Genomic DNA, 25,759 nt, shown 5'->3' on the forward strand with positions numbered 1-25,759 from the left:
TGATAAAAGAAATTGGAGATGACACAAAGAAATGGAAAGATACTCCATGCTCATGGATTGGAAAAACAAATATTGTTAAAATGTCTATACTACCCAAAGCAATCTACACATGTAATGTAATCCCTATCAGAATACCAACAGGGTTTTTCACAGAGCTAGAACAGAGTCTGAAAATTTGTATAGACCACAAAAAACCCTGAATAGTCAAAGGAACTTGAAAAAGCAAAACAAAGGTGAAGGCATCACAATTCTGGACTTCAAGTTGTATTACAAAACCATAGTAATGAAAACAGTATGGTGCTAGTACAAAAATAGATACATAGATCAATGGAACAGAATAGAAAGCCCAGAAAAGAACCCATAACGTGGTAAATTAACCTTCGACAAAGCAGGAAAGAATATACAATGGGAAAAAAGAATATCTCTTCATCAAATGGTTCTGGGGAAACTGGACAGCAACATGCAAAAGAATGAAACTGGACCACTTTCCTAAGCCATATACCAAAATGAACTCAAAATGTACTAAGACATAAATGTAAGACCTCAAACCATAAAAATTATGGAAGAGAACATCGGCAGTAACTTCTTTGACATCGACCACAGCAACTTCTTTCTGGATATGTCTCTGAGGCAATGGAAACAAAAGCAAAAAGAAACTATTGGAACAACATCAAAATAAAAAGCTTCTGCACAGCCAAGGAAACAATCAACAAAACTAAAAGGCAACCTACACAATGGGAGAAGATATCTGCATATGACATATCTGATAAAGAGCTAGTATATAAAATATATAAAGAATTTATAAAACTCAATGCTCCAAAAAACAAATAATCCAATTAAAAAATGGGCAGAAGGTAAGAATAATTTTCCAAAGAAGACATACAGACAGCTAACAGACACATGAAAAGATGCTCATCATCACTTATCATCAGGGAAATGCAAATCAAAATTATAACGTGATATCACCTCACACCTGTCAGTGTCCAGAGTGTTAACCATTACACCATGGAACGCCACTCACCTCACACCTGTCAGAATGGCTAAAATAAAAAACACAAGAAACAACAGGTGTTGGCGAGGATGTGGAGGAAAAGGAACCCTTTTGTACTGTTGGTGGGAATGCAAACCGGTGCAGCCACTCTGGAAAACAATATGGAGTTTCCTCAAAAAGTTAAAAATACAACTACCCTATGATCCAGCAATCACACTACTGAGTATTTATTCAAAGAATACAAAAGCACTTCAAAGGGATACATATACCCTGATGTTTACAGCTGCATTACTTATACTAGCCAAGATATGGAAACAGCCTAAGTGTCCATCAACTGATAAATGTATAAAGATGTTTTACATATCACAGTGGAATATTATTCAGCTATAAAAAGGCATTAAAATCTTGCCATGTTGTAACAACATGGATGGAGCTAGACAGTATAATGCTAACTGGTATATAACAAATATCATATGATTTCACTCATGTGGAATTTAAGAAACAAAACAAATGAGCAAAGGGAAAAAGAGAGAGAGATAACCCAAGAAACAGACTTTAACTATAGAGAACAAACTGATGGTTACCAGAGAGGAGGTAGGTGGGGGAATGGGTGAAATAAGGGATGGGAATTAAGGAGTGCACTTGTCCTGATCACCACAGGGAGATTTAAAAAACTTGGGAGGGGTGCCTGCATGGCTCAGTCGGTTGAGCGGTCACCTCAGGTCATGATCTCACGGTTTGTGAGATCGGGCTGCGCATCCAGCTCTGCAACTGACAGCATGGAGCCTGCTTGGGATTTTCTCTCTCTCTCCCTCTCTCTCTGCCCCTCCCCCACTCACTCTTTCTCTCCCAAAATAAAAAAATAAACATTTTTAAAACCTTGGAAAAAACTAAATAAAACTAACTAACTAAATAAATAAATAAATAAAATGGGGACAAAAATTCCTGCTCCCATATATATATGTAAAGCACTAAGCATAGTACACAGCACATTATAAGTGCTCAATGAATATTAGCTCTTATTACTCCTAACATTATTTTTTTGATATACACATATGTTGTGAAATGATTACCACAGTAAAATTAGTTCACATATTCATCACCTCACACATTACCATTTTTTGTGTGTGTGGTGAGAACATTTAAGACTACTCTCTTAGCAACCATCAAATATGTGATCTAGTATTTTTAACAATAGTCATCATGCCATACATTAAATTCCCAGAACTTATTCATCTTGTAACTAAAAGTTTTTACCCTTTGACCAACATCTCCCCATTTTCTCCCATACCCCTAGACCCTGGTAACCATCATTCTACTCAGTTTCTATGAGTTCTTTTAGATTCCATATATAAGTAAGATCATATGGTATTTGTTTATCTCTGCTTGGCTTCCTTCACTTAGCATAATACCCTGAAGGTCCATCCATGTTGTTGAAATGGCAGGATTTCCTTCTTTCTCACAGCTGAATATTTCCGTGTGTGTGTGTGTGTGTGTGACATTTTTTTAATCCATTCTTCCATCAACAGACACTTAGGTTGTTTCCATGTCTTGACTGTTGTGAACAATGCTGCAATAAACATGGGAATGCAGATATCTCTTCAAGATAGTGATTTCATTTCCTACCCAGAAAGTAGGATTGCTGAATCATATGGTCATTCTATTTTTAATTTCTTGAGGAACCTCCATATTGTTTTCCATAATGGCTGTACCAATTTACATTCCAACCAACAATACACAAAGCGTTCCTTTGTTTGCACCCTTGCCCACACTTATCTCTTGTCCTTTTGATGATAGCCATTCTAACAGGTATGAAGTGATGCCCCATTGTGGTATGGACCTGCTTTTCCCTGATAATTAGTGATGCTGGGTGCCCTTTCAGGTACCTGTTGGTCAGATGTTTTCTTTGGAAAACTGTCTGGTTCAGGTCCTTTGCCCATTCTTTAAATAGGGTTATTTGTTTTTTGTTGTTGTTGTTTGTTTTTGTTATTGTTGTTTGCTATAGAGTTCTATGAGATCCTTATATATTTTGAAGACTAACCTCTTATCAGATACATAGTTTACAAATATTTTCTCTCATTTTGTAGGCTGTTTTTTCATTTACTGATTATTTCTTTTGCTGTGCAGCTTGCTAGTTTGATGTAGTCCCACTTGTTTATTTTTGCTTTTGTTGCTTGTACTTTGGAGTCTTACCCAAAAAAATATTGCCATAACCAATGTCAAGGAGCTTTTCCCTTGTTTCCTTCTAGGAATTTTGTTTTGAGGTCTTACAATTAAGTCTTTAATCCATTTTGAGTTGATTTTTGTTGAGTAGATAGCAGAACTTTAAAAAATTCATCTTAGGCATCCTTAACCATTTCACTCAGCTATTATTCAGTGAAATGATACCAAATAAATACCTTTTCTCTTGCAAGAATCACTATTTGTTGTAAGAAGTTTTCTTAGAGTGGTAGCTTTATCCTATTCCTGCCTCTACCAAAGACTTTTGTGTTTAAACTGTTCCTCCTTCAGGGGCGCCTGGGTGTAACAGTCGGTTAAGCCGCTGACTTTGACACAGGTCATGATGTCAAGGTTCATGGACTCAAGCCCCACTTCAGGCTCTGCGCTGACAGCTCAGAGCCTGGAGCCTGCTTGGGATTCTCTGTCTCCCCCTCTCTCTGCCCCTCCCCCACTAATTCTTCTTCTGTCTCTCTCTCTCTCAAAAATGAGTAAATATTAAAAAAAATAAAATAAAACGTTCCTCCTTCATCAGGATCGTGCCCAACCTTTGGAGAAACAAAGACTTTCTAGGAAGGTATTCATTATTTCATTCATTCATGAAAAAAATATTTAGGGAGAACTTATTACACACCAAACACTGGGTAAGATGTGGGGAGCAAACAAGCCAAAGTAATTTAGGGCCGTCAGAGCGAGGTGGGTACCCACCTCACAGTTCAGAAAGCGAATGAATGCAGGGCCAAGAACCGGGACCTCCGCCCGCGGCCCTCCCTCCCTCCCACCTATCTCACCCAGCACCTCAGAAAACTTGCCAGCGCCCTCCCAGTGACACGAGTCACCGTGCACTTCTAGGAAAGGCTTTGATAGTGAGAGAGGGTTTAGGGAAAGTAAATGCAGAGAGGAGGAGAGTGTCCGCAATTCAGGCAGCAAATAAGCAAACATGGTTAAAATAAGCCAGCAAGCAAAGCGTTAAATAAGCATACTCTGAAAGCTTCGCAGACTCTGTCTTAGTCTGAGGAGTGACCAGGTGAATCTGGAGAGAGGGCGGTGAACGTGGCCACAATTCCAGGTCTCGGGGGGGGGGGGGGGGGGGGCGGGCGCAGGAGACCGACTGGAGGCTGCGGAGCTGGGGGTCTCTCTAGGTCAGGAGCCACTGCGGCGCCGGGTGTGCGGTGGGGCAGCGCCCGGCCCCACGGCAGGGAGAGGCCCGGGTGTGTGTGGGTGGAGGTCCCGCCCCGGGAGAGGCGGGCCGGCCGGGACTATTTGAGGCGCGGAGCCACCGCCCCACCAGGGATCGTACCAGCTCGCTTGAAGTTGCCCCCCGTAGCAAGCTAACTAGGGAGCTCTGGGCTGTGGGGTGAGTGGCGGGGGCGCCTGGGGACAGGGGACGGGGACGGAGCCTGCTGACGGCCCCGACGGGGCAGGGGCGAGAGCGCCCGCGCGGGGGTCGGGGGTCGGGGGCCGGGGGTCGGGGGCCGGGGGCCGGGGGCCGGGGGCCGCGGCTGGGCGCGGAGAGGCGGAGGGCCGCGGGCGGAGCTGGGGGAGCCGTCCTGGGAAGGGGCCGTAACCTGCGAGCCCTGGAAGGAGCGGTGTGCGACTCCGGGAAAGTTAGCGGCGCTTTGCACACACTCACGCACTTTGCTGGGCGGGCCCTGGGTGTGTGCGCGGACCACCCGCTGGGGCGCAGGTCACCCTCCGCAGAGACTGGGAGGCTCGACCACGGCGTCCCGCCTTCCCACCGCGCGCCCGGGTTCCAGTTCGGGGTTAGGAAGCCGGTCCCCCTTCGCAGGAGGTGGGGAGCCTGCCCAGGGACTCTGGAGGCGGCTCCTGCGCCCCGGGACTGGGCTGCGCGGCCGCTGCATCTGGCTGTGGGGCGCTGGGGCTCTTCCAGCAGGCCTGGCGGCGGCAGGGGCTGCAGCGGCTCTCGGGGTGCTGATCCCTCAGAAAATGGTGATGCCCCGGGGCCTGAGTGGGCATGTGCCCGGCTTGGCGAAGACCGCACATCCTAAGCTTTTGCAAATCGGTGACTCATCCCTGCCCAGATTGGCTAGCTTGGGCATTAACATCCCGGATCTGTGCTGAGGACGTGTTGGGTGTGGCAGAATGGTAGCGCAAAAGTGCAGAGCTCCAGCTGGGGGCAGCTCTTAAGACATGTATGAAGATGTATTCTGAATTATCAGTACCTTACATAAAAACACTAAAATGTGTCCATTCTGAGGAGTAGGACCTTAATGCCAGAGAGTCACATAGGGCACACGTAAGGTGAGACCCCCCCTTCAAGTTAGTGATTGCTAGTCCAGATACTGTGGAATGTTTGTAAAGTGACTCCTGGGAGATGGGTCTCTGGACAGTAAGGACAGGTGAACCGCAGTGACCCAATCTGTTTCTCGGATTCTGGGAAAGGAATGGAAAAAGTTCATCTGTGTTCTTTGGAAGATTGGAACTGCTTCCTAAATTCATAATGTTTGGGGGTTACACTTAGAATCAGCATGTTCTGGGGAAAAGTTTGATGATGGTTTTTGAATGTTTTGAGCTTAAAAGTGTTAGACGAATGCCTCACCACGTTACTTAAGTAGCAGAAGAGGGGGCACACTGCCTGATAGATTGACCCCCAAAGCTAGTTTTTTTTCAATGGAATAGGCAAGTCTCACTCTGTTCAGAGGTCTTTAATCAATATTTCACTATGCTACAAATAATACATAAGTGCTTTACTTATTTATGTTTTTAATGTTTTACTTTTGAGAGAGAGAGAGAGAGCAAGTAGGGGAAGGACAGAGAGAGGGAGACACCGAATCCGAAGCAGGCTTCAGGCTCTGAGCTGTTGGCACAAAGCCCAGCATGGGGCTCTAACTCATGAACCATGAAATCCGGAACCATGAGATCATGACCTGAGCCCCAAGAGGTGCTTTAATATAAAGACTTTTTACTTATTGCTAGTGACGTCAAAAGGCCAGTATTGGTCTCTCCTATAACTTAGGTACCTATTTGCCTAGCATCTCATCAGCCAGACTTTAAATCTTTTTTTTTTTTAAGTTTGTTTGTTTATTTACTTATTTATTTAGAGATGGGGCGGGGGGAGGCATGAGTCAGGGAGGGGGCAGAGAGAGAGGTAGGGAATCTCAAGCAGGCTCTGTGCTGTCAGCTCAGGGCCTGATGTGGGGCTTGAACTCAGGAACTATGAGATAATGACCTGAGCTGAAGTCAGATGCTTAACCGGCTGAGCCAGCCAGGTGCCCCTAGACTCTAAATCTTAACTGCAACAGAGACTTATATTAATATGTTATAACTTGAGCATCTCATGTTGACCTTAAATAAGATTGGCTTATAAAGTTAATGTATCCGAGACTCATGGTAACTTATCTAAACCATAGCCTCTCTTTCCTGTGATAGTTTGGGAAACAGGCTCCTCCTGAGGACAGCTGAGTTAACATTTGGTATCTAGTTCCTGAACTGGTTCTTCTCATTAAATTCTGAGTGGTAAGCCTGCCAGAACAGTGCTTGCTATAAACTTCCAATTTGCTGCTGACTAAGTATCATGTGTTCTCTCTTGATTGATGTTCAGCTTTTCCATAGGGGGAAAAATCAGTAACTGAGAGGCGCAAGGTAACTTTAGCTTCCTTGATGCTGAGGAACTATGATAAGAAGGAAATCCTAGTAAAGGACCAGTTTCCTTTATTCCAACTCAGCATCACCAAATTTGGCCTTGGAAAGTGGATTTTCCTCAAGCCCTGCTCCATGTTTCGGCAACTGCCTCCTGTATTCTTCGGAGAGGAGTGTGGGCAGTGCCTTGGGGTTCTGAGGAAATACATTCATGATCCACTTCTCTTTCAGCTCGTATAAAGGTCAAGGCCCTTTGTGAGCAGAAATTTCAGAAGTGCTCCCAGGAACCCTGACTACTGGACTAATTGCTAGGTGGGCCTAGAATAGCATAGTACAGTAGATAGCCACTCTTTATTAGAGGGTAAAGTACAATTAACAGCCAATTAAAATGGTCTGCATTATGACTCATGTTTAAATTCCTTATTCCAAAGCAACACTGAACTACCTCCTGTAGGTTTTTCCAAATATGAAGACCCAGGTAGTATTTCCTCAGTGTTTTGTTTTGTCTTTGATATAGTTTCTTTTCTGGAGCTTCTAAATTCTCTGATTCTGGGAATGGCAGGATAGAGTTCATATATCTATAGCATCTGTAGGGTGAGAAGTTTTTTTTTTTTTTTTTTTTTGATTATCTCTTTATATAAACAATCCATCTAAAAAGAAAGAAAGAAAGAATTTTTCCAGGCAAGTAAGAAGACTTTTATCCAAATAGTTTTTTTTTTTTTTAATTTCTATGGTTGCTAGATTTCAAAAAAGCATTGGTTATAAACTTTTTCAAAAAAGAGATCTGATGGTTAAGAATTAAAATAGCAAAACAGTGCATACCCAGTTTTTGGAAAAGTACACTTTATTGGTTTAAATATGGTTATAATTAGTAAAATGACTGTGCAAAATGGCATCGTTGTATTCAGTATTGGATACAGTGAGTGTTGGAGCTCACTGAATGAGTCACCCAGCTTTTTCTGACAAAAACATGATCGTTTTAAATTTGTTTATAATTTCAACATGTTATGTAGTCCTGAGTGAATAAGCCAGAGAATTAATTTCTAAGTGAAGTAATAAATACTTTTTAAGGACTATATTTTAACATTTCAAAGAGTGAAGATTTTACATTAGTATAAAATGAGTTTGAATTAAGAGTGAGGGTCCTTGGACCCTTGGTTGTTGGCCTGCCAAGGACGGAATGACTTTAGGCCACCACATTAGCTCTCTAAGCCTCTGTTTCCTCACCTCTAGAGTGGGAATATTAACCTTCCCGTGAAAATCTTGTAAGATTATTATCAGAATGAAAATAGGAAAGGTATGGGAAAGTGCTTCATAAACCAAAAAGTACCACACTAATGCAGGATTTCATTATTCTAATGGGCTTGTCTAATGTGTCACAACACAATCCAAACTGTCACCCAAGGCTTTATGTGAAACGCAGTGGAAAGAAATTGAAATCTGCTTTGTTTCTCAAATTGTTTTGGTTGGAGATGGAAATAAGCTGAATATGCTCCAGCAGAGACTTTAGGAAGAAATGTTAAATTTTGGAAATGCTGTCTTTTTTTTTTTGGAAATGCTGTCTTTAGTTTCTGGCTTTAATCAGCCTTTAAACACATGTTAGTTTGATAGGTGTTATATTAATAAGATACTTTATAAGGCCAATGGTACAGATTTAGCTAGGTTTTTTTTTTTTTAAGTTTATTTATTTATTTGTAGAGAGAGAGCAAGTGCGAGCAGGAGAGGGTCAGAGAGAGAGGGAGAGAGAGAATCCTAAGCAGGCCCCAGGTTGACTGTCAGCACAGAGCCAGATGTGGGCTCCATCCCACAAACCAGGAGATCATGACCTGAGCCGAGATCAAGAATCAGACGCTTAGCTGACTGAACCACCCAGGCACCCCCAGATTTAGCTGGTTTTAACTATTGAAAATAACTTTTTGGCTTTTATTGATCTGTATATCTACATTTCTGGAGGGATATACACACTAATCAGCTTAAAGTGTTTACTCAACCAGGCACAATTTTGCCCTCCCTCCCTTGCCCCCAGGATATTTGGTAATGTCTGAAGACATTTCTGGTTGTCACAATGGGGAGGGGGGGTATTGTGCTGCTGACATCTTGTATATTGAAGCCAAGAATGCTGTTCTACATCCTGTAATGTTCAGGGCAGCTCTGACTCTGACGGTGTATCTGACCTGAAACGTTAGTGGTGCTGAGGCTGTGAAAAAGCCTTTACCGAATGGGGATATTTAAGAGAAGTCAACAATATGTGTAAAGTTATAAATATGGGTCTTTGGCATGTTGCCTAGGAATGGCAGAAAAGTTTGTGTGATCAAAGGAACTGAACTCTCTGCCCACCTTGAAGTTCAAGATTATTTCCTACTGCTGTCCAAAACGAGAGTCTTTGCTTTCTTAAGAAATATCCCTTCTAGGGCGCCTGGCTGGCCCAGTCAGTAGAGCATGCAGCCCTTGATCTCAGAATTGTGAGTTTGAGCCCCACTTTGGGTGTAGAGAGTCCTAAAAATAAAATCTTTAGGGGCATCTGGGTGACTCGGTCAGTAAACGTCCGACTTCAGCTCAGGTCATGATCTCACGGTCTGTGAGTTCGAGCCCTCTGTGCTGTAGCTCAGAGCCTGGAGGCTGTTTTGGATTCTGTGTCTCCCTCTCTGTGCCCCTCCCCTGCTCGCTCTCTCTCTCTCTCTCTCTCTCTCTCAAAAAACATTAAAAAAATAAAAATAAATAAAAAAAATTAAAAATAAGAGACATCCTTTTTTCCCCCTTTTCTGTAACAACTCTTCTCTCAAGTTCCTCTTGCGGTGGCAGCACACTTTTCTAAGCAGTGGTAGCCTTTTAAGGAAGGAACACCAGCAGAGGAGCACCTGACTTCTGCTTTAAAAGATCAAATGCCGGGCGCCTGGGTGGCTCAGTCGGTTAAGCGTCCGACTTCAGCTCAGGTCACGATCTCAAGGTCTGTGAGTTCGAGCCCCACATCGGGCTCTGGGCTGACGGCTCAGAGCCTGGAGCCTGTTTCCGATTCTGTGTCTCCTTCTCTCTGCCCCTCCCCCGTTCATGCTCTGTCTCTCTCTGTCTCAAAAATAAATAAACGTTAAAAAAAAAAATAAAAGATCAAATGCTACAAGAAACACATGAATATAAGCCCTGGGAGCATCACTGTGACTTCCTAGCCAAACTGCCAGCAGTTTTCCACTTTAGAAGATGGACACGGTGATATGCTTAAACTGCTTCCAAATATGTTTGAGAATGCTGAGATTAAAAAGGAGATGTGCAGAAAAAATTAGGAGGTAACATTTAACTGGGTATAAGTAACAGCAGAGTTTGATAAGGTATCTGGTATGTATAAATGAAGGACATTAAGTCCTAGGAGGGGCTCTGCCTTTTTTTTTTTTTTTAACCAAAAAGTGTAATATTTTACAATTTTAGGACATATCAATTAGGATCTCTTGGGGTAATGTCATTTCTTAAAATAATTTAGTAAATCTCACAAGTGAGCAACTCAAGGAAAAAGAGAATCTGATTGTTTAAGGGCCAGGTCACTTTGGCAGATGATCCTGATCCGAGAAAACTCACCCAGGCCTCAGGAGTCCCAGGTTGTCCTCCTCCCCTCACTGCCAGAGCACCTGCAGCAGGGACAGGTGTGAAATATCTTCTATGGTTAGAGCCATGGCTCAGGGAGAGGAGCAGGAGAAAGCAGGAGTGATATGTCAAGGCCTCCCCTGGAGTCAGCTTTGGGCAAAGCCAACTCTGTTTGGTATCATACTACCCAAAAATATTTTCCTCCACATTGTCTGACTCTCCTCTCATCTCCTCTCCTCTTTTTTTTTTTTTTTTTTTTTTTCCCCACACCCTTGTTTGTTATACTGCTGGAGTTTCATTTGGAATAAAAAATCTCTTGAAATAAAAAAAGGAAGAAAGGGGGAAGAAAAGAGGCATCTTGTGCCTGCCTTTCATTTTCATTGCTCCACATCTGATCTCACCTCTCAAGGCTTAGCTCAAACAATACCACCTCTTCCCCTCTTAGAAGTAATAGTTCTACTTGAGATGCCCCATCACACAGTCTGGCTCACAGTATTGATCCCTTGTGATCCCTGCTGGCCTGTGAGCCCTTTGACCATACAGATCTTGGCCTATCCATCTTCAAACCCAGACAAGAGCCCACACAGTGCCTGACCCAGAGCAGGCATAAATATGTGCCATTGGAGGAATAAATGATTGGCAGTAGCTACACATAGGGGCACTGGTTTTCAAATCTCAGTAGAAATCAGTCAACTCTGCTTTCCTCCTAAAACCCTGAAGATGGCATGGGGGCTGATCTTGGGACCGGGAAGGGAGGTGGGTGATTACCCTTTGTAGGAGGCTGAACCCTTTGTAAGAGGTGGTGGAAAAAGCACCCAGGAAGGAAGGTGTGGAGGATCACTGATGAACCAGGACTGTTTGTGTTTTTACCAAAGAAAGGGGCAGAACATTTTCTTCCTTGTTCTTCTCTCTCCTGTCTTGTAGGCCCCAGGATTCAGAACACAGGCTAGTATGATTAGAGTTTAAAGTTATGAATTAAATAGGGCTTGGTAATCTAGCTGCAGTGCATCCCTGCCCTTTGATGAGCTGTTTTGGTAGTTCCAACACCACTGATTTAGGCGTGTCTAGGGAATAAACTGGCTAGGGAATAAAATGCCTGCCTGTAGATTGTCTAGAACTGCCCAATGAACTATTTGTGATGTTGTGTTGATATGGAAACTGGTCAAATCTAGGATCAAATGATAACCTATCTTTTTTTTCCTCCTTTCAGGAAAATGGCAGACAGTTTTTCAGTAAGTGTTTTATGTTTATTTTCTTAATATATATTCCATGTAGGTTGAGGACTTTTTTTTTTTTCTTTACCACCAGACATTCCCTTCTAATTTTCTCACCATTTGCCTTCTGGCTTTAACTGCCCAATGAGGGCTTATTAGCTGAAGTCTTGTTTTTCCAGAAGCAGATTCAAGAAGAAAGGGAAGCAGATAGAGGCCTGAGACTCACTAATAGTAACTCCTTTACTGAAAAGCCTGGGGCAGAAGCAAGTGGATTTCATGCTCAGGAGCTGAGAAATAATATGAGCAATGGGAAGTGTGGTGCAGTCTGAGCATCCTAATTTCTGTGATTGTTTTTCTCACATCAGTTAGTATGTGCTTTTACATAGAGGAAGGCTAGCTCCTGACTTTGGCAAATTATGAATGGCAGCCCTCCATGCTCTGAAATGATGGAGGCAAGAATAAAGTGATACAGGAAATGTAGCAGCTGCGCAGACGTCCCATGAGGCAGAGAGGAAAAGAGAGATACCCTGGCTTCTCACTTCTTCCCACTCTTTAATCTCTTGCCAGTACTGCCCCTTAGCCAGACTCTGGAAGCCTGGCAAACACCATCTGCAGGGGTCAATTTCCCTGAGATCAGGGCAAGGGAAGGAAGAGGGATGGATTCGACCAGCACATTGGGAATATGGCAGGGCTGACTCTTTGCTATCAAACATGGAATTCACTGAACTATGGGAACTCAGGCCCACCACCCTGACCACCTGCTATAGGGCATCTTTTCATCTGAACCATGTAGTTGTTTGATTTTGATAAGCCATGATCATCAAAATGCAGATAAGGCAAGTACAGACCTGTATCAGACACCACTGTGCATGCCCATGCACCTATTGTGCCTGCCTGGGCCAGGCTTGTGGTTCTGCTAGAAATTAGAAATGGGACTAGGAGCCCTTTGAGAGCTGCTAAGAATGTAACTACCCCTTTCCAAAGTCCTCTTCTGGAATGGTCTTGTGAAATGGGATGGAGACTCTTATTAAGCTATCCTGGTTCTCTCCAAGGAAAAGTCTGTGCCATTGGATAGATGTGCTAACTTTACCACGTAGTTAATATATTGACCCACTATGGCCAAGAAAGTATAGCAATCATTATTAGAATAACAATCAATCAATAAAATGCATTCTTTATGGCAAGACGATTCATGTTGAGAACTGTAAATTGTTTTACTTTCCATTTTCTGTATGGCTCCCCTCCTCCCCAGACACTAATCAACCTGGAATCCCACTTACTTAATGGCATGATCGGGCCTTTTAAAAAAAACCTAAACTTTAAAATTTTTAAATAGTCCTAGATTTACAGAAAAATTGCAACGATAGTACAAAGAGTTCCAGTATACCCTACGCTCACTTTTCTCTATTGTTAATGTCTTACATTAGTATGGTACACTTGTTAGAAATAATGAACCAGTGCTGATACATTCTTACTAAAAAAAAAAAAAAAGAAAAAGAATAAAGTGATGAAGCATATGTAATCTCAAAGTCTCATTTTAGTCTTAGGAACTGCAGACTATTTAATAGGTGGAAAAAGTTTGGTTGATATGAATTTCATACCTTCACCATATCCCTCTACTTCTTAGATCACATATTCCTGTTTCCTGAAAATTCTGTTTTTGTGAATGTTTTTCCTGCTGTAATTGTTTACGTCTTTCTTTCCAGCTTAATGATGCTTTGTCTGGATCTGGAAACCCAAACCCTCAAGGATGGCCTGCCGCATGGGGAAACCAACCTGCTGGGGCAGGGGGCTACCCAGGGGCCGCCTATCCTGGTGCCTACCCTGGACAGGCACCTCCAGGCACCTACCCTGGACAGGCACCTCCAGGAGCCTACCCTGGACAGGCACCTCCAGGAGCCTACCCTGGACAGGCGCCTCCAGGAGCCTACCCTGGACAGGCGCCTCCAGGAGCCTACCCTGGACAGGTGCCTCCAGGAGCCTACCCTGGCCCCACAGCACCTGCTTATCCTGCACCAACTGCACCAGGAGCCCACCCTGGGCAACCAAGTGGGCCTGGGGTCTACCCTCCTCCTGGACAGCCAAGTGCTCCTGGAGCCTACCCTGCTGCTGGCCCCTTTGGCGTCCCTGCTGGACCACTGGTAAGATGGAGTTAGTTGTTTCATATACTTGATTGTGATCAGGACAAAGCTAATGAAGAAAGAACACAACAATTGTCTGGAGCGTTGGTGCCATTACTTTGCTGTGCTGTGGCTGGGAGCTGGCTCTGCACACTGACATGCAAAGGGCTTCAGAGAGACCTGAAGCTTTAAATTCACTGGTTAGAGCCACTTTTCGAGGACCAGCCATGATGTATATCAGTCCAATAGAAAAAAAATAGTTATTTGTATTGCGTTTAGTATGCATACTGTTACTATAAAGAGAAGTCAGTGTATCTTTTGAAGACATTTGTAAAGCAGCTTTAATATAAATGAAGTCAAGATCATAGTAATGGGGGAACATTTTGGTTACTATTATTAATATACACTGAGTACATAACATGCACCAGCAGTGTGCTTCTATGTGAATGATTTCATTTAGCCCCATAACCACCCTAGAGGATATGTTATTATCCCTACTTTACACTCGAGGAAATGGGACAATAGAGAGTCATACAACTTGCTCAGGGTCATAGAGGGAATGTGTAGGGAAACCAAGGTAATGTGGTTTTGAAAAACCTTCTAAAGGTAATTTTGTGATCTAAGGATTGAATTTCCCTTTATGTTAAAACCCACTTTAGTAAATGAATTCTAAATGTAAAATCTAACTGTGGGGCTCCAGACACATCTCAGACACAGATCCTTCCCTTCCAGATGTATAGACTAGTTGGGGGATAACATACAGATGTGAGGCAAGTGTTTAGTAGTAGCATGGGACCAGACCCTTCCAGGACTATGTGGTTGCTGGCACAGGTAGCGTCTGACCTGCTTTTAGGTCACCTTAGAGGAGAGTGCAGAGAAGGTGTTGGGAGTGTGGGAGGCATTGAGCAGGGCCTTGACCACAGTCATTTGTAGACAGAGGGGGACGTGGAGGCTGTGGGAAGGAAGAGGCAGATGTGAGAGAGGTTACAAAAGAAGCCCAGGAGCTAGTGGTTAGGTCTTAGGAGTCAGAGATGACTGGGTTTTTGATAATGGACAACTACAGCACCGGCCAAGGGACAACCCCAAACAGGAAGTCGGGAATGAGACCTGATGGGGGATGGGGAAGAAGAGACAATTCCAGCTCACACCTGTTGGATATGAGGCATTGTAGCAATTTCAGGAGGAAGTATAAGGCCTGGAGAGAAAAGACTTGGGTGGTGGTTGAACCCAGGAGGAAGAAATTATGAAGGGAAAAGAGAAGAGCCAAGAGAGTTTTGGGAATATTTACAGCACCTTAAACATAGATGGTCAATAAATTTTTGTGGAAGAACTAGGGAATGTATTAAATAAAAAAGTGTTCATTTAATACATAAATTATCTGCCTTTAAAAAAAACTAAACTTTAAAATTTTAAAGTTCTAGATTTACAAAAAAATTGCAAAGGTAGTACAAAGAGTTCCTGTATACCCTACACCCACTTTCCTCTGTTGTTAACGTCTTAAATCAGTAAGTATCTGCTAAGTATCTGCCACATTCAAAGCACCCTGTTGACATCATGTAAGTAGAATTTAGGAGAACTCACAAGTCCCCAAATGTGACACAATGTCTGCCCTCAGGGAGCAAAATAACCATGGTGAAGTACATTATGTGACAAAGGTCTTAAGAGTGGCACAAAGTTGTGTATCTAAAATTGATACAATTATATCTCAATAAAAATAATAAAAAAAGAAGAGTAGCTAGCAAAAAATGTTAGTGTTGATTGCAAGGTCTAGCTTAAGCCTTTCCAAAAAATAGTCCAAGTGAATGAATTATAGATTGGGATGTCTTAGTAATTACTGAGAAATACAGTGCTCCAAAAGGGAATATGTTCTGTCTTTGGTACCAATTAACTGATGGTTTTATTCTTGATTATTGCTTGTGCATGGAGGAAGCCTTATCTCTTCAGGCCCTGTGCAGGGTGGCTTGAGAGTCTGGAAAAATGGCTTAAATTAGGATTATATGTTATTCACATTCAGCAACACACTTTTCTTTCTTTCCCCAAGAAAATATGACTCTTTATTAACACATACATGTTTTTTTTATCCCCAGACTGTGCCTTATGACCTGCCTTTGCCTGGAGGAGTCATGCCTCGCATGCTGATAACAATTCTGGGCACCGTAAAGCCCAATGCAAACAGGTAAAGAGCAAAATTAGCAACTCAAACATATTTGTCAATTGCGTCTTGAATAAAGAATGATCTATTTTGGATTTTAATGAAAATTCTAAAGCTACACATTTAGAATTCTATCCCGTAGAATTGGGATTATCCCATAAGTCAGTGTATGTTCCCACCAAGGGACAAAGTGTCCCTCGCTCAATCTTGTTTTTCTCCCAGAACCACAAGGAAACAGTTCTCCTTTGTGAGCACAAAGAGAAAGAGCAGAAAACCCATTCAGAAAAAACTAGCTTTTCCCTCACAATGAGAGCCTTAGAATTTAAGGGAAGTAGAGCCTCAGTAATGTAATGCTTGGCCATCCCTCCACTCTGAGCCATATATTGTCTAAAAAACCAAGCATGCATTTCATGTCTAGATGCCCATCAAAAATTGGGGTGAGGAGCACCTGGGTGGCTCGGGCAGTTGGGTATCCAACTTTGGCTCAGGTCATGATCTCGCGGTTTGAATTCGAGCTCCGCGTTGGGCTGTGTGCTGACAGCTCAGACCTGGAGTCTGCTTCAGATTCTGTCTCCCTCTGCCTCTCCCCTGCTCACGCTTTCTCTCTCTGTCTCTCTCTCAAAAATAAACATTAAAACAATAAATAAATAAAAATGAAAAATTAGGGTCAAAACCACAAAGATCACACTGGATGTGATTTTGAGTTAGTGAGAGCTTGCGTATCATACCACTCTCTCCTCATACTTGTACAGATCACCCTGCAGTCGTGCATGGCACAGTGCAGTCTAAGATCTGGTGAGCTTCACTGCCATTTCCGCCTTCCTACTGGGCACATCAGGAGAGTCCCAGATTCCCATGGTGTCAGCCTGGTCTACAGATGTTAAGTGGCTGGATGGGGGAACACTAGTCTTCTGAGTAGACACTATTTACTTAAAGATTTGGAAAGAAGTTAAAGACTTCATCAAAATAAGTCAGCCTTTGCCATTGGAACTGGTTTGATGGAGGTGAGCTAGGATGGAGTAAGACTTTGAGCTAATTTAGGAAAATCCATGCTGATTTATGGCTGCCCTGGAATGCCTGGCTCTGGTTATCACCACTAGTTATTTACATGTAATATGAGCAGGTTAAGGATATCCTGAAGACATCCAGTATACCTGTCCCTGAGAGTGGTACCATTAAAGCTCCTGCAGCCATAAATTAATCTGTGTTTCTGGGTTTTGTAAACAGTGCACAAAAGGTACAAATTCAAGCTATGTATACAGGTATACAAGAATCCATAAGCAGCCTCTGTCTGTCACCTTGCTCCTCGTGGATTAATGGGAACCACCTTGTCTGTTACCAGGAATTGGACTCCGCCTCCAGCTTAATCATTTACATTCAGGTAGCTCATTTACTCTACCTCCAGCCAGTTTTCCCTGGTTCTGTGTGGTAGCCACTACCCTTTCCACCCAGCCTATACAGCTTCTCTAAACACAGTGCTTACCTGAACAATAAAGCTTGTCTCACAGCCAGTTATAAAACGTATATATCCTCTGCCTACGTCCTTATCCATCTTTCTTCCCCAAATACCACACAGAACCCAGCACACGTGATCCTGTGCATATGGCACTCATGATTTGTGAATATCTGCCCTCCTTCCTCAGCCGCTATCACACAGAATCACACTGATATGTTTGCCTTATTTAGGGTTATTGCATTAGAAACTTCAGCTCCAATAACACTAGAGATGTAGACAGAGCCTGTGGCAGATTAAAACTAATTTTGGTTGAAATGATTAAGAGGATAGTAAACAGAAAAAAAATGGTTGCTTGCTTCTGCAAAATCTGTGTGAGGAATTACATAAAAAAAAGAATGCTTAAGGTGGCAGAGATGGCAAGATCTTCCTTTTCACTGTAGAGAAAATACAGCCATTGGAATTTTTAGTCAAATACAAATTCTGTTGTCGTCTATTTTGACCCTCTCCCTGTGAATTTAATATTGGAAGATACATTTGTGGTTGTATATGTCTGTTACTGGGTAAATGAAACAACCCAAGGAATCATTGTTAATAGGTCTAGAGTGTAGACCTTGCTTTAAAACAAGAACACCAGCTGATTCTGATGTTAGTACTCTAGGGAGCACACTTTGAGAAGCTGAGGGATAGAGTTAATACTCTAACAGTCCGAGGACTTGTGTTTGCATTAACAGCCAAGGAGAAGGAATAAGGTCAAAAAGTTAAGCCAGGACTTCCATTAATTCCACTTCACATCATGGAATGTTTAACACATTTATCGCCATGACCTCACAACTTAGCAACAGGATACCAAACATTATGTTGTCTCATTCTTGTTATTTTAGGACTTAGGTTTTTGGTTAACTATAAGGAAGGCAGGTATTCGATAGCTTTTATTTATTTGACTGGCCTGCCTTTCATAGGTATTAAAAGTAGCTTGGCAGGGCAGGGAAGAGGTAAACATTATTGTTTGCCATGTAAAGCATAAAGTGGCCCTAAACTTACATAAGGAAACCTTGAAGAGTTTTCATAGTAGAGGCAATGATAGCTGAATGCAATAATGTGACCAAAGACAATGAGGTAAAACAATGGAACACATACTGCCTTACTTACTTTCAGATACTACAAGAGTACATCAAATACTTGGCCTAGTATACTTTCCAATTTGAAGCCATACTCTGGTTTATTTACTTCCTGTTTAGAAAATATCCCTGAATTTATAAACTGATTTGCTCTTTAGAAAATTGTATGTTCTTTGGGGCGCCTAGGTGGCTCAGTTGGTTGAGTGTCTGACTCTTGGTTTCTGCTCAGGTCATGATCTCAAGGTTCATAGGTTTGAGCCCTATGTCAGGCTCTGTGTTGACAGCACAGAGCCTGGAATTCTCATTGTCCTCTCCCCTTCTCATGCCCCCCCCCCCCCCCCCGTGTCTCAAAAATAAACAAACATTAAAAAAACCCTATGTTCTTCACTTGATACATATGTACAACTTGAATCATTTTACTAATTCTGGTCTTTGGTTTAAACAGACTTGCTTTAGATTTCAAGAGAGGGAATGATGTTGCTTTCCACTTTAACCCACGCTTCAATGAGGACAACAAGAGAGTCATTGTTTGCAATACAAAGCTGGAGAATTTATGGGGAAAGGAAGAAAGACAATCAACTTTTCCATTTGAAAGTGGTAAACCATTCAAAGTAAGTTATTGCTACTATTATATATTGATAATGTATATTTTTCATGGGGAATCACTCTAAAACCACAATGCATTTGAACTGAATTTTTTATCAACTGTCCCGGGAGACCTAACTAGGACATATGCTCCTCATCTCAGGACCAGGCTCAGCAGGACTCGCACACTCCCCAACTCCATTCACGCATTTCACCATTGTCCCTGTTGCTACACCTTTGAGTTTAAGCTTTTCTGGAAATGAGAAAAATAGCGTCTTTAATAAAAAAGGCAGAAAGTCTTGATGGTACAGTTGGGCTGAGATTTAGTTCTTTAATACAGTGTAGTTGGCATAGCAATCAAAACTAATTTTGTTAAGTTCTAAAATTAATGCATGTTTGCTTTATGAAAAAATGTATAGGTTTTCAAATTAAAAAGTTCTCCATCGTTTCTCCTTTCCCCCAACCTCACAAAGGTTGCAACTTGGTCAGTATCTTTCTAGTATTTTCTATGACATACAACACACTATTTATCTACTTTATTTAAAAAAACTTTTATTTATTAAGTAATCTCTACCCCTGAACTCATGACCCTGAGATCAAGAGTCACATGCTCTACTGCCTAAGCCAACCAGGCATCCCAACATACTTTTCATTTTTAAGCACTGCTGTAACAAAATATTAGGACCACAGTGTTGCGTTGAGAGTAGAGTGGTTTGTAGAGAGTCTACTAATAGCTAGACTGTAAACTCCTCAAGGGCAGGGTCTTATAAGGACCATATTCTATATTTGGTGGACATCTTTTCATAGTAGAACATTTTTACTTAGGGGCACTTAGATGGCTCAGTCAGTTAAGTGTCTGACTCTTGATCTCAGCTCAGGTCTTAATCTCAGGGTTGTGAGTTCAAGCCCTATGTTGGGCTCTGTGCTGTGGATGTGAAGCCTTCTTTAAAAAACAAAACAAAACAGAGGCTCCTGGGTGGCTCAGTCGGTTAAGTGTCTGCCTTTTGATTTTGGCTCAGGTTATGACCTCAAACTGGGCGTGGAACCTGCTTAAGATTCTCTCTCTTCTTCTCCCTCTGCCCCTCCCCTGCTCATGCTCTCTCACACGCTTTCTTTCAAAAACAAGCAAATAAAACATGGTTACGTAATAGTATTTCAACTGTTGAGATATGTGATAATTCAACAAGTACCCTATTGATAATTTGGAGTATGTAAATATTCTAAATGAATAAAACCTGGAAGGCTTGTTTTACTAAAATACTGTAGTAACTGTCCTTATCTTTGCTTCCTAGAAGAATAATTTTATTCCACGAGTGTACATATTTAAAATTTAGGTAAGATATTGCCAAAGTGCTGCTTCCAAAAGGATGTAAGGATAAATGTGCTCGCTACTAATTATTGGGAAGTGTTCCCACTGCTCTTGCCAGAACTGGTTGTTATTGATCTTCACGACATTTGCCACTTTACTAGAGGAGTTCTACTTTAGTATGTTTATTTATTTATTGAAGTACAGTTGACATACAGTGTTAACGTTAATTTCAGGTATACAACATAGTGATCAACATCTCTATGTGTCATGCTGTGCTCACAAATGCAGCTACCATGTGTCACCATACAACACTATTACAGTACCGTTGACTGTATTCCCTATGTTGCACCTTTTATCCCAGTGACTTATTCATCTCATAACTGGAAGCCTGTACCTCCCACTCCCCTTCAACCATGTTGCCCATCCCTGTATCCCTCTCCCCTCTGGCAACCACCAGTTTGTTTTCTGTATTTATGGGTCTGTTTCTGCTTTTTGTTCATTTGTTTCTTTCTTTGTTTTTTAGATTGCAATACATGAAATCATGGTATTTGTCTCTCTCTTTTTTTTTTTAATTTTCAACGTTTATTTATTTTTGAGAGAGAGAGAGGCAGCATGAGCAGGGGAGGGGCAGAGAGAGACAGAGACAGAAACCAAAGCAGTCTCCAGGCTCCAAGCTGCCAGCACAGGGCCCGACACGGGGCTCGAACTCCCGAACCGTGAGGTCATGACCTGAGCTGAAGTCGGACACTTAACCGCCTGAGCCACCCAGGTGCCCCTGTCTGACTTATTGCATTTAGCATAATACACTCTAGGTCTGTCCGCATTGCTGCAAATAGCAAAATTTCATTCTTTTTAATGGCTGAGTAATATTCTATTGTATATATATACCACATCTTTATCTGTTCATCTATGGATACACACTTGTGTTGCTTCCATATCTTGGCTATTATAAATAATGCTGCAGTAAACATAGGGGTGCATCTATCTTCTCAAACTAGTGTTTTTCATTTTCTTTGGGTAAATACCCAGTAGTGAAATTACTGGATCATATAGTATTTCTGTCTTTAATGTTTTGAGGAACCTCCATAGTGTTTTCCACAGTGGCTGCACCAATTTACATTCCCATGCACAAGGGTTCCTTTTTCTACACATCCTCACCAACACTTGGTGTGTTTATATTTTTATTTTTAGGTGTTGGCCATACAAAAACTTTGTTTTTATGTAGACACATTATTAAACTTTTCCTTTATAGCTTCACCTTTATCATTTTTTTCATTGTCTTTTGCTTAAATCTTTAAATATCTGGAGTCTATTTTGAAAAAAAAAATTTTTTTTAACATTTATTTATTTTTGAGACAGAGAGAGACAGAGCTTGAACGGGGGAGGGTCAGAGAGAGAGAGAGACACAGAATCTGAAACAGGCTCCAGGCTCTGAGCTGTCAGCACAGAGCCTGACGCGGGGCTCGAACTCACGGACTGCAAGATCATGACCTGAGCCGAAGTCGGCCGCTTAACCGACTGAGCCACCCAGGCGCCCCTCTGGAGTCTATTTTGACTGCAAAGTCACTTCTTTGGACTTCAGTCAGTTCCACAGATGATCATACAGATGAACTATGGGACATTCTGAGCTCAAGCCAGACTGGTTTTGACATAAATGAACATTTCTAACAGTTTTGTGTATGTGCCATTTCAGATACAAGTGCTGGTTGAATCTGACCACTTCAAGGTTGCGGTCAATGATGCTCACTTGTTGCAGTACAATCATCGGATGAAAAATCTCCACGAAATCAGCAAACTGGGAATTTCTGGTGACATAGATCTCACCAGTGCTTCACACACAATGATATAATCTTACAGGGGAAGTTTTAAAAAAATGAAATTGAATATAAACTCTTAGACATTTAAATCTCATGTTTACTGGCTGAAAAATTTTTCCTTTATTCATCAATGTCCTTCTTGTAAATCACTCATTTAATAAACATTCTAAGAGTTACCTGTCTTCATAGGTCATTTAATTGGGGCAATTCTTTTTTTTTTTTTTTAAGATTTTTTTTTAAGTGATCTCTGCACGCAACATGGGGCTCAAACTCACAACCCTGAGATCAAGAGTCGCATGCTCCACTGGCTGAGCCAGCTAGGCATGGGGCAATTTATTCTTGATAATGCCTAATGGACTCAGTGGAAAAGGAATATGTAGCAATATTAATACTGCATTAGAGTCTCCCAAAGTTTCCTATGCTTGCTAAAATAAGAAAATAGTATTTTAACCTCTGTGCGTTTCCATAAAAACCAGAAGATACTGCAAGGAAATCATTCTCCCACTCTCTTACTTAAGGAAATATATATTCAGAAAATAAGAAAAAAACAAAAAGTTTTTTTTGTTTTTTTTTTTTACTGTTAGCATTCTGGTGTATTTTTCATTCCTATTTTCTCTTTCTAAACTATACTTAGCTGTTTTCAAATATAGCTGTTTTGAAACCTTGCTGTAAGTTCTCTTGGTTTTTAGGAAATATTATATTTATAAAGGAAAAAAGCTCTTAATTGATCTATAATAAGCTTGAGAATTAATAGTTCCCATTGCCAACATTCTCAACCATGCCTTTCTGCCCTTCCTCATTATCAGCAAGCCCAAAGATTAACACAATTTCAAAACTAGGATGTAGTCATAGCACTTCAAAAGATCAAAATATTGTTTGGTCTATTGTTTCTATACTACCACCTCCTAGATATTTTATTATTACAAGGTGGGTTCCTCAGGAAGCAGAGATGAGAACACAATAGGTTTATGGCAGAGAATCTCACAATTAACAACTCGGGATGAGAAAGCACACAACTGGGCAGAAGAAGTTGGGCATCAATGCCTCAGCCCACCCTGCAGGGGTTCTGAAGCTGGGATGATCCTTTGGAGCTGTCAAGAGGACACTGATCAGTGAATAAATACAAGCCATCTGAGAAACAGTATGATCTTGGGTGAAGTGGCTGTCTTCACCTGAGGTAGTTTTCACACAGGGATGGTACCTGAAGCCTGTTTAGAAACACTTCTAGCAATTAAAGGAAAAAAATCTTTCAGTCCTGTGAGCAGCACATCACATCTTATTTGGAAAACTATGTTGGGGCACCTGGGTGGCTCAGTCAGTTAAGCATCCAACTCGATTTTGGCTCAGGTCATGATCTCACAGTTCATGAGTTCGAGCCCCTACATCGGGCTCTACACTGATAGCATGGATCCTGCTTGGAATTCTCTCTCTCCCCCTCTCTCTGCCCCTCCCATGTGTTCTCTCTCAAAACAAACTTTAAAAAATAATTAAAAAAAAGAAAACTATGTTAATTCCTTACTCTAACATTCTGATCTTGACTATTCCACAGCTATGATTAAGTGGAAAAACTCGCTAAGTGGAAAAGCTATGGAAAAAAGAAGGGACTTGGTTTACACAAAATTACTGAAGTCCTGAGCCTTGGTTCCTTTGTCTATAAAATGGTAATACGTCTTTTGTAGGGTTACTGTGATTGTTGAATAAATATTGTTTGCAAAGGGGTTGTTATATAGTGGTAGGTCCTCAATAAATGGAAATTCCTTTTTTTTTTTCATTTTTGGAAAGATGTTTGTTCTAACCAGCTATATTCCTTCATTGTAACTTTAAGGATTTTCCTAATACCTCATAATTCTAGAGTCCAATAGCCCAAGAACACTGTCTAGTTGTAGGGCAAATTGATGGCTGCTACCCATCCATTCCCTGCTTCCTAATAGTCACAGTTTTATTCAGGTATAATCCTAGATAAAATAGGGAATCCTGATTAGGTAAAGACAATCCCTGGCTAAACTGCAAACGGAGATGTGGCATTAGATGGCCTAACCAGACTAAAGGAAAGAATATACATACTCTGATTACAACTGGCAGCCATTTTGTGACCCCAAAAGGACTCAGCCAAAGATAAGCTGACACCAAGGATAACAGAATGAACTATGAATAGAATGTTTGACTATCATTGAGTTGTTGATTGCAAAGTGTCTGGAATCACCCTGACAACTCATGAAAATAATAAACTTGCTTGTTGGGGCTCCTGGGTGGCTCAGTTTATTAAGCATCTGACTCTTGATTTCGGCTCAGGTCATGATCTCACAGCTATGAGATCAAGCCCCGCATTGGGCTCCACACTGGGCGTGGAGCCTGCTTAAGATTCTCACTCTCTCTCTCTCTCTCTGAAATAAACATTTAAAAATAAATAAACCTCCTTGTTATTAAATTAGTTTGAGTTCATTTTACTATTACTAAACAGCCAAAAGTTCTCTGAACAATAGTACATCTTACTAAATCTACAAAAAAAAAAAAATCATGTTTACTGCCATTGTTTTTATTCTCATCTGCTTCATTCTTGAGGGCAAATTATTTTATTGTTATGTTGCATATTGCTTTATATAGATTCTAAGTCTTTGGTTTACCTTGCACCAACCTCTTTTGCATGCTTATATGCCTGGGCCCTTAGAAAACATATGTTTCTTTGTTCTGCATGTCTTGCTTGAATTATTCATTAACTGGCTATTGGAGCCACTTTTCTCTTTGGTAAGACTAGGCATTCTAAGGACATTCTTCTAAGCCAACACCTCACATAGCCTAACCGTTCAAATGAACTTGATAATAAATACTATCTTTCTCACAAGCCTAACATACCTTTCTCTGATAACAGAAGTGGATGTGTTTCTTTTCTTTTTGAAAACCCCTAATATTACAAGTTTATCTATAAAGTTGCCGCTTGTTTGGCTAATGCCTCCAGTCCTAACTTATTTAGAGGCAGAAATAACTGGAACCAGGTCTGATTACAAGCTTTAGCTACTATGACTCTTCTTGGTACTCTGTTATTCTCATGGCCCTGTTGTCTACAATCTTATAATGAAGAGTTTTATAAAAGAGAAAATATTTCAAACACATTAAGTGATTGATATAATTTTCTTCAAGGGAAGAAGGCACCTCCTTAGGTTGTCAGTCACATCAAGGGGAAAATGAAAACAAAAAGGGAAAGATTTAATGAGCCCCTCTAATAGTTTAAGCATTTGAAACTGCAGCATGTAAACTGACTTTAGATTCCAGAAAGCTCATTTAAAGAAATACAGTACACCCTGGAAAATCCAATATGCAAAGCTGTTTAACATCAACAATTTTTTTTTTTTTTTTAACGTTTTATTTTTGAGACAGAGAGAGACAGAGCATGAATGGGGGAGGGTCAGAGAGAGGGAGACACAGAATCTGAAACAGGCTCCAGGCTCTGAGCTGTCAGCACAGAGCCCGACGCGGGGCTCAAACTCACAGACTGCGAGATCATGACCTGAGTCGAAGTTGGACGCTTAACCAACTGAGCCACCCAGGCGCCCCGGACATCAACAAATTTAAGAGTCCAAACTAAAAATAAAGTATAAAAAGATGCAAA

At 41.4% G+C, this 25,759-nt stretch overlaps 1 protein-coding gene and 1 long non-coding RNA gene across 5 annotated transcripts in view; one reads left to right on the forward strand and one right to left on the reverse strand.

The window, feature by feature from the left end:
- Window positions 1-4,346, reverse strand: part of LOC109268445 (uncharacterized) — a 59,139-nt gene extending 54,793 nt beyond the window's left edge. For all 4 annotated transcript variants that reach the window (XR_002080665.2, XR_008417204.1, XR_008417203.1 and 1 more), the window contains exon 1: window positions 4,192-4,346. This is a non-coding gene — a long non-coding RNA (uncharacterized LOC109268445). The remainder of the gene's footprint in view (window positions 1-4,191) is intronic.
- A 132-nt stretch (window positions 4,347-4,478) lies between these two features.
- Window positions 4,479-22,328, forward strand: LGALS3 (galectin 3). The gene is made up of 6 exons (XM_053889437.1): window positions 4,479-4,565; window positions 11,592-11,613; window positions 13,302-13,736; window positions 15,803-15,891; window positions 18,887-19,052; window positions 22,029-22,328. The coding sequence occupies exons 2-6, from the start codon at window positions 11,596-11,598 to the stop codon at window positions 22,182-22,184; spliced, it is 864 nt and encodes a 287-aa protein (XP_053745412.1). The 5' UTR covers window positions 4,479-4,565; window positions 11,592-11,595; the 3' UTR covers window positions 22,185-22,328.
- Window positions 22,329-25,759: the final 3,431 nt, after the last annotated feature.

The sequence above is a fragment of the Panthera pardus genome, unplaced genomic scaffold (genome assembly GCF_024362965.1).
Source record: "Panthera pardus isolate Hobbes unplaced genomic scaffold, ASM2436296v1 HiC_scaffold_24, whole genome shotgun sequence".
Lineage (NCBI taxonomy): Eukaryota > Metazoa > Chordata > Mammalia > Carnivora > Felidae > Panthera > Panthera pardus.

Bases quoted from the DNA above. Each gene is read 5' to 3' on its own strand.
- LGALS3 (XM_053889437.1), top strand. The intron at 13,737-15,802 runs GTAAGATGGAGT...TTTTATCCCCAG, and splicing joins GCGTCCCTGCTGGACCACTG to ACTGTGCCTTATGACCTGCC. The intron at 15,892-18,886 runs GTAAAGAGCAAA...TGGTTTAAACAG, and splicing joins GTAAAGCCCAATGCAAACAG to ACTTGCTTTAGATTTCAAGA.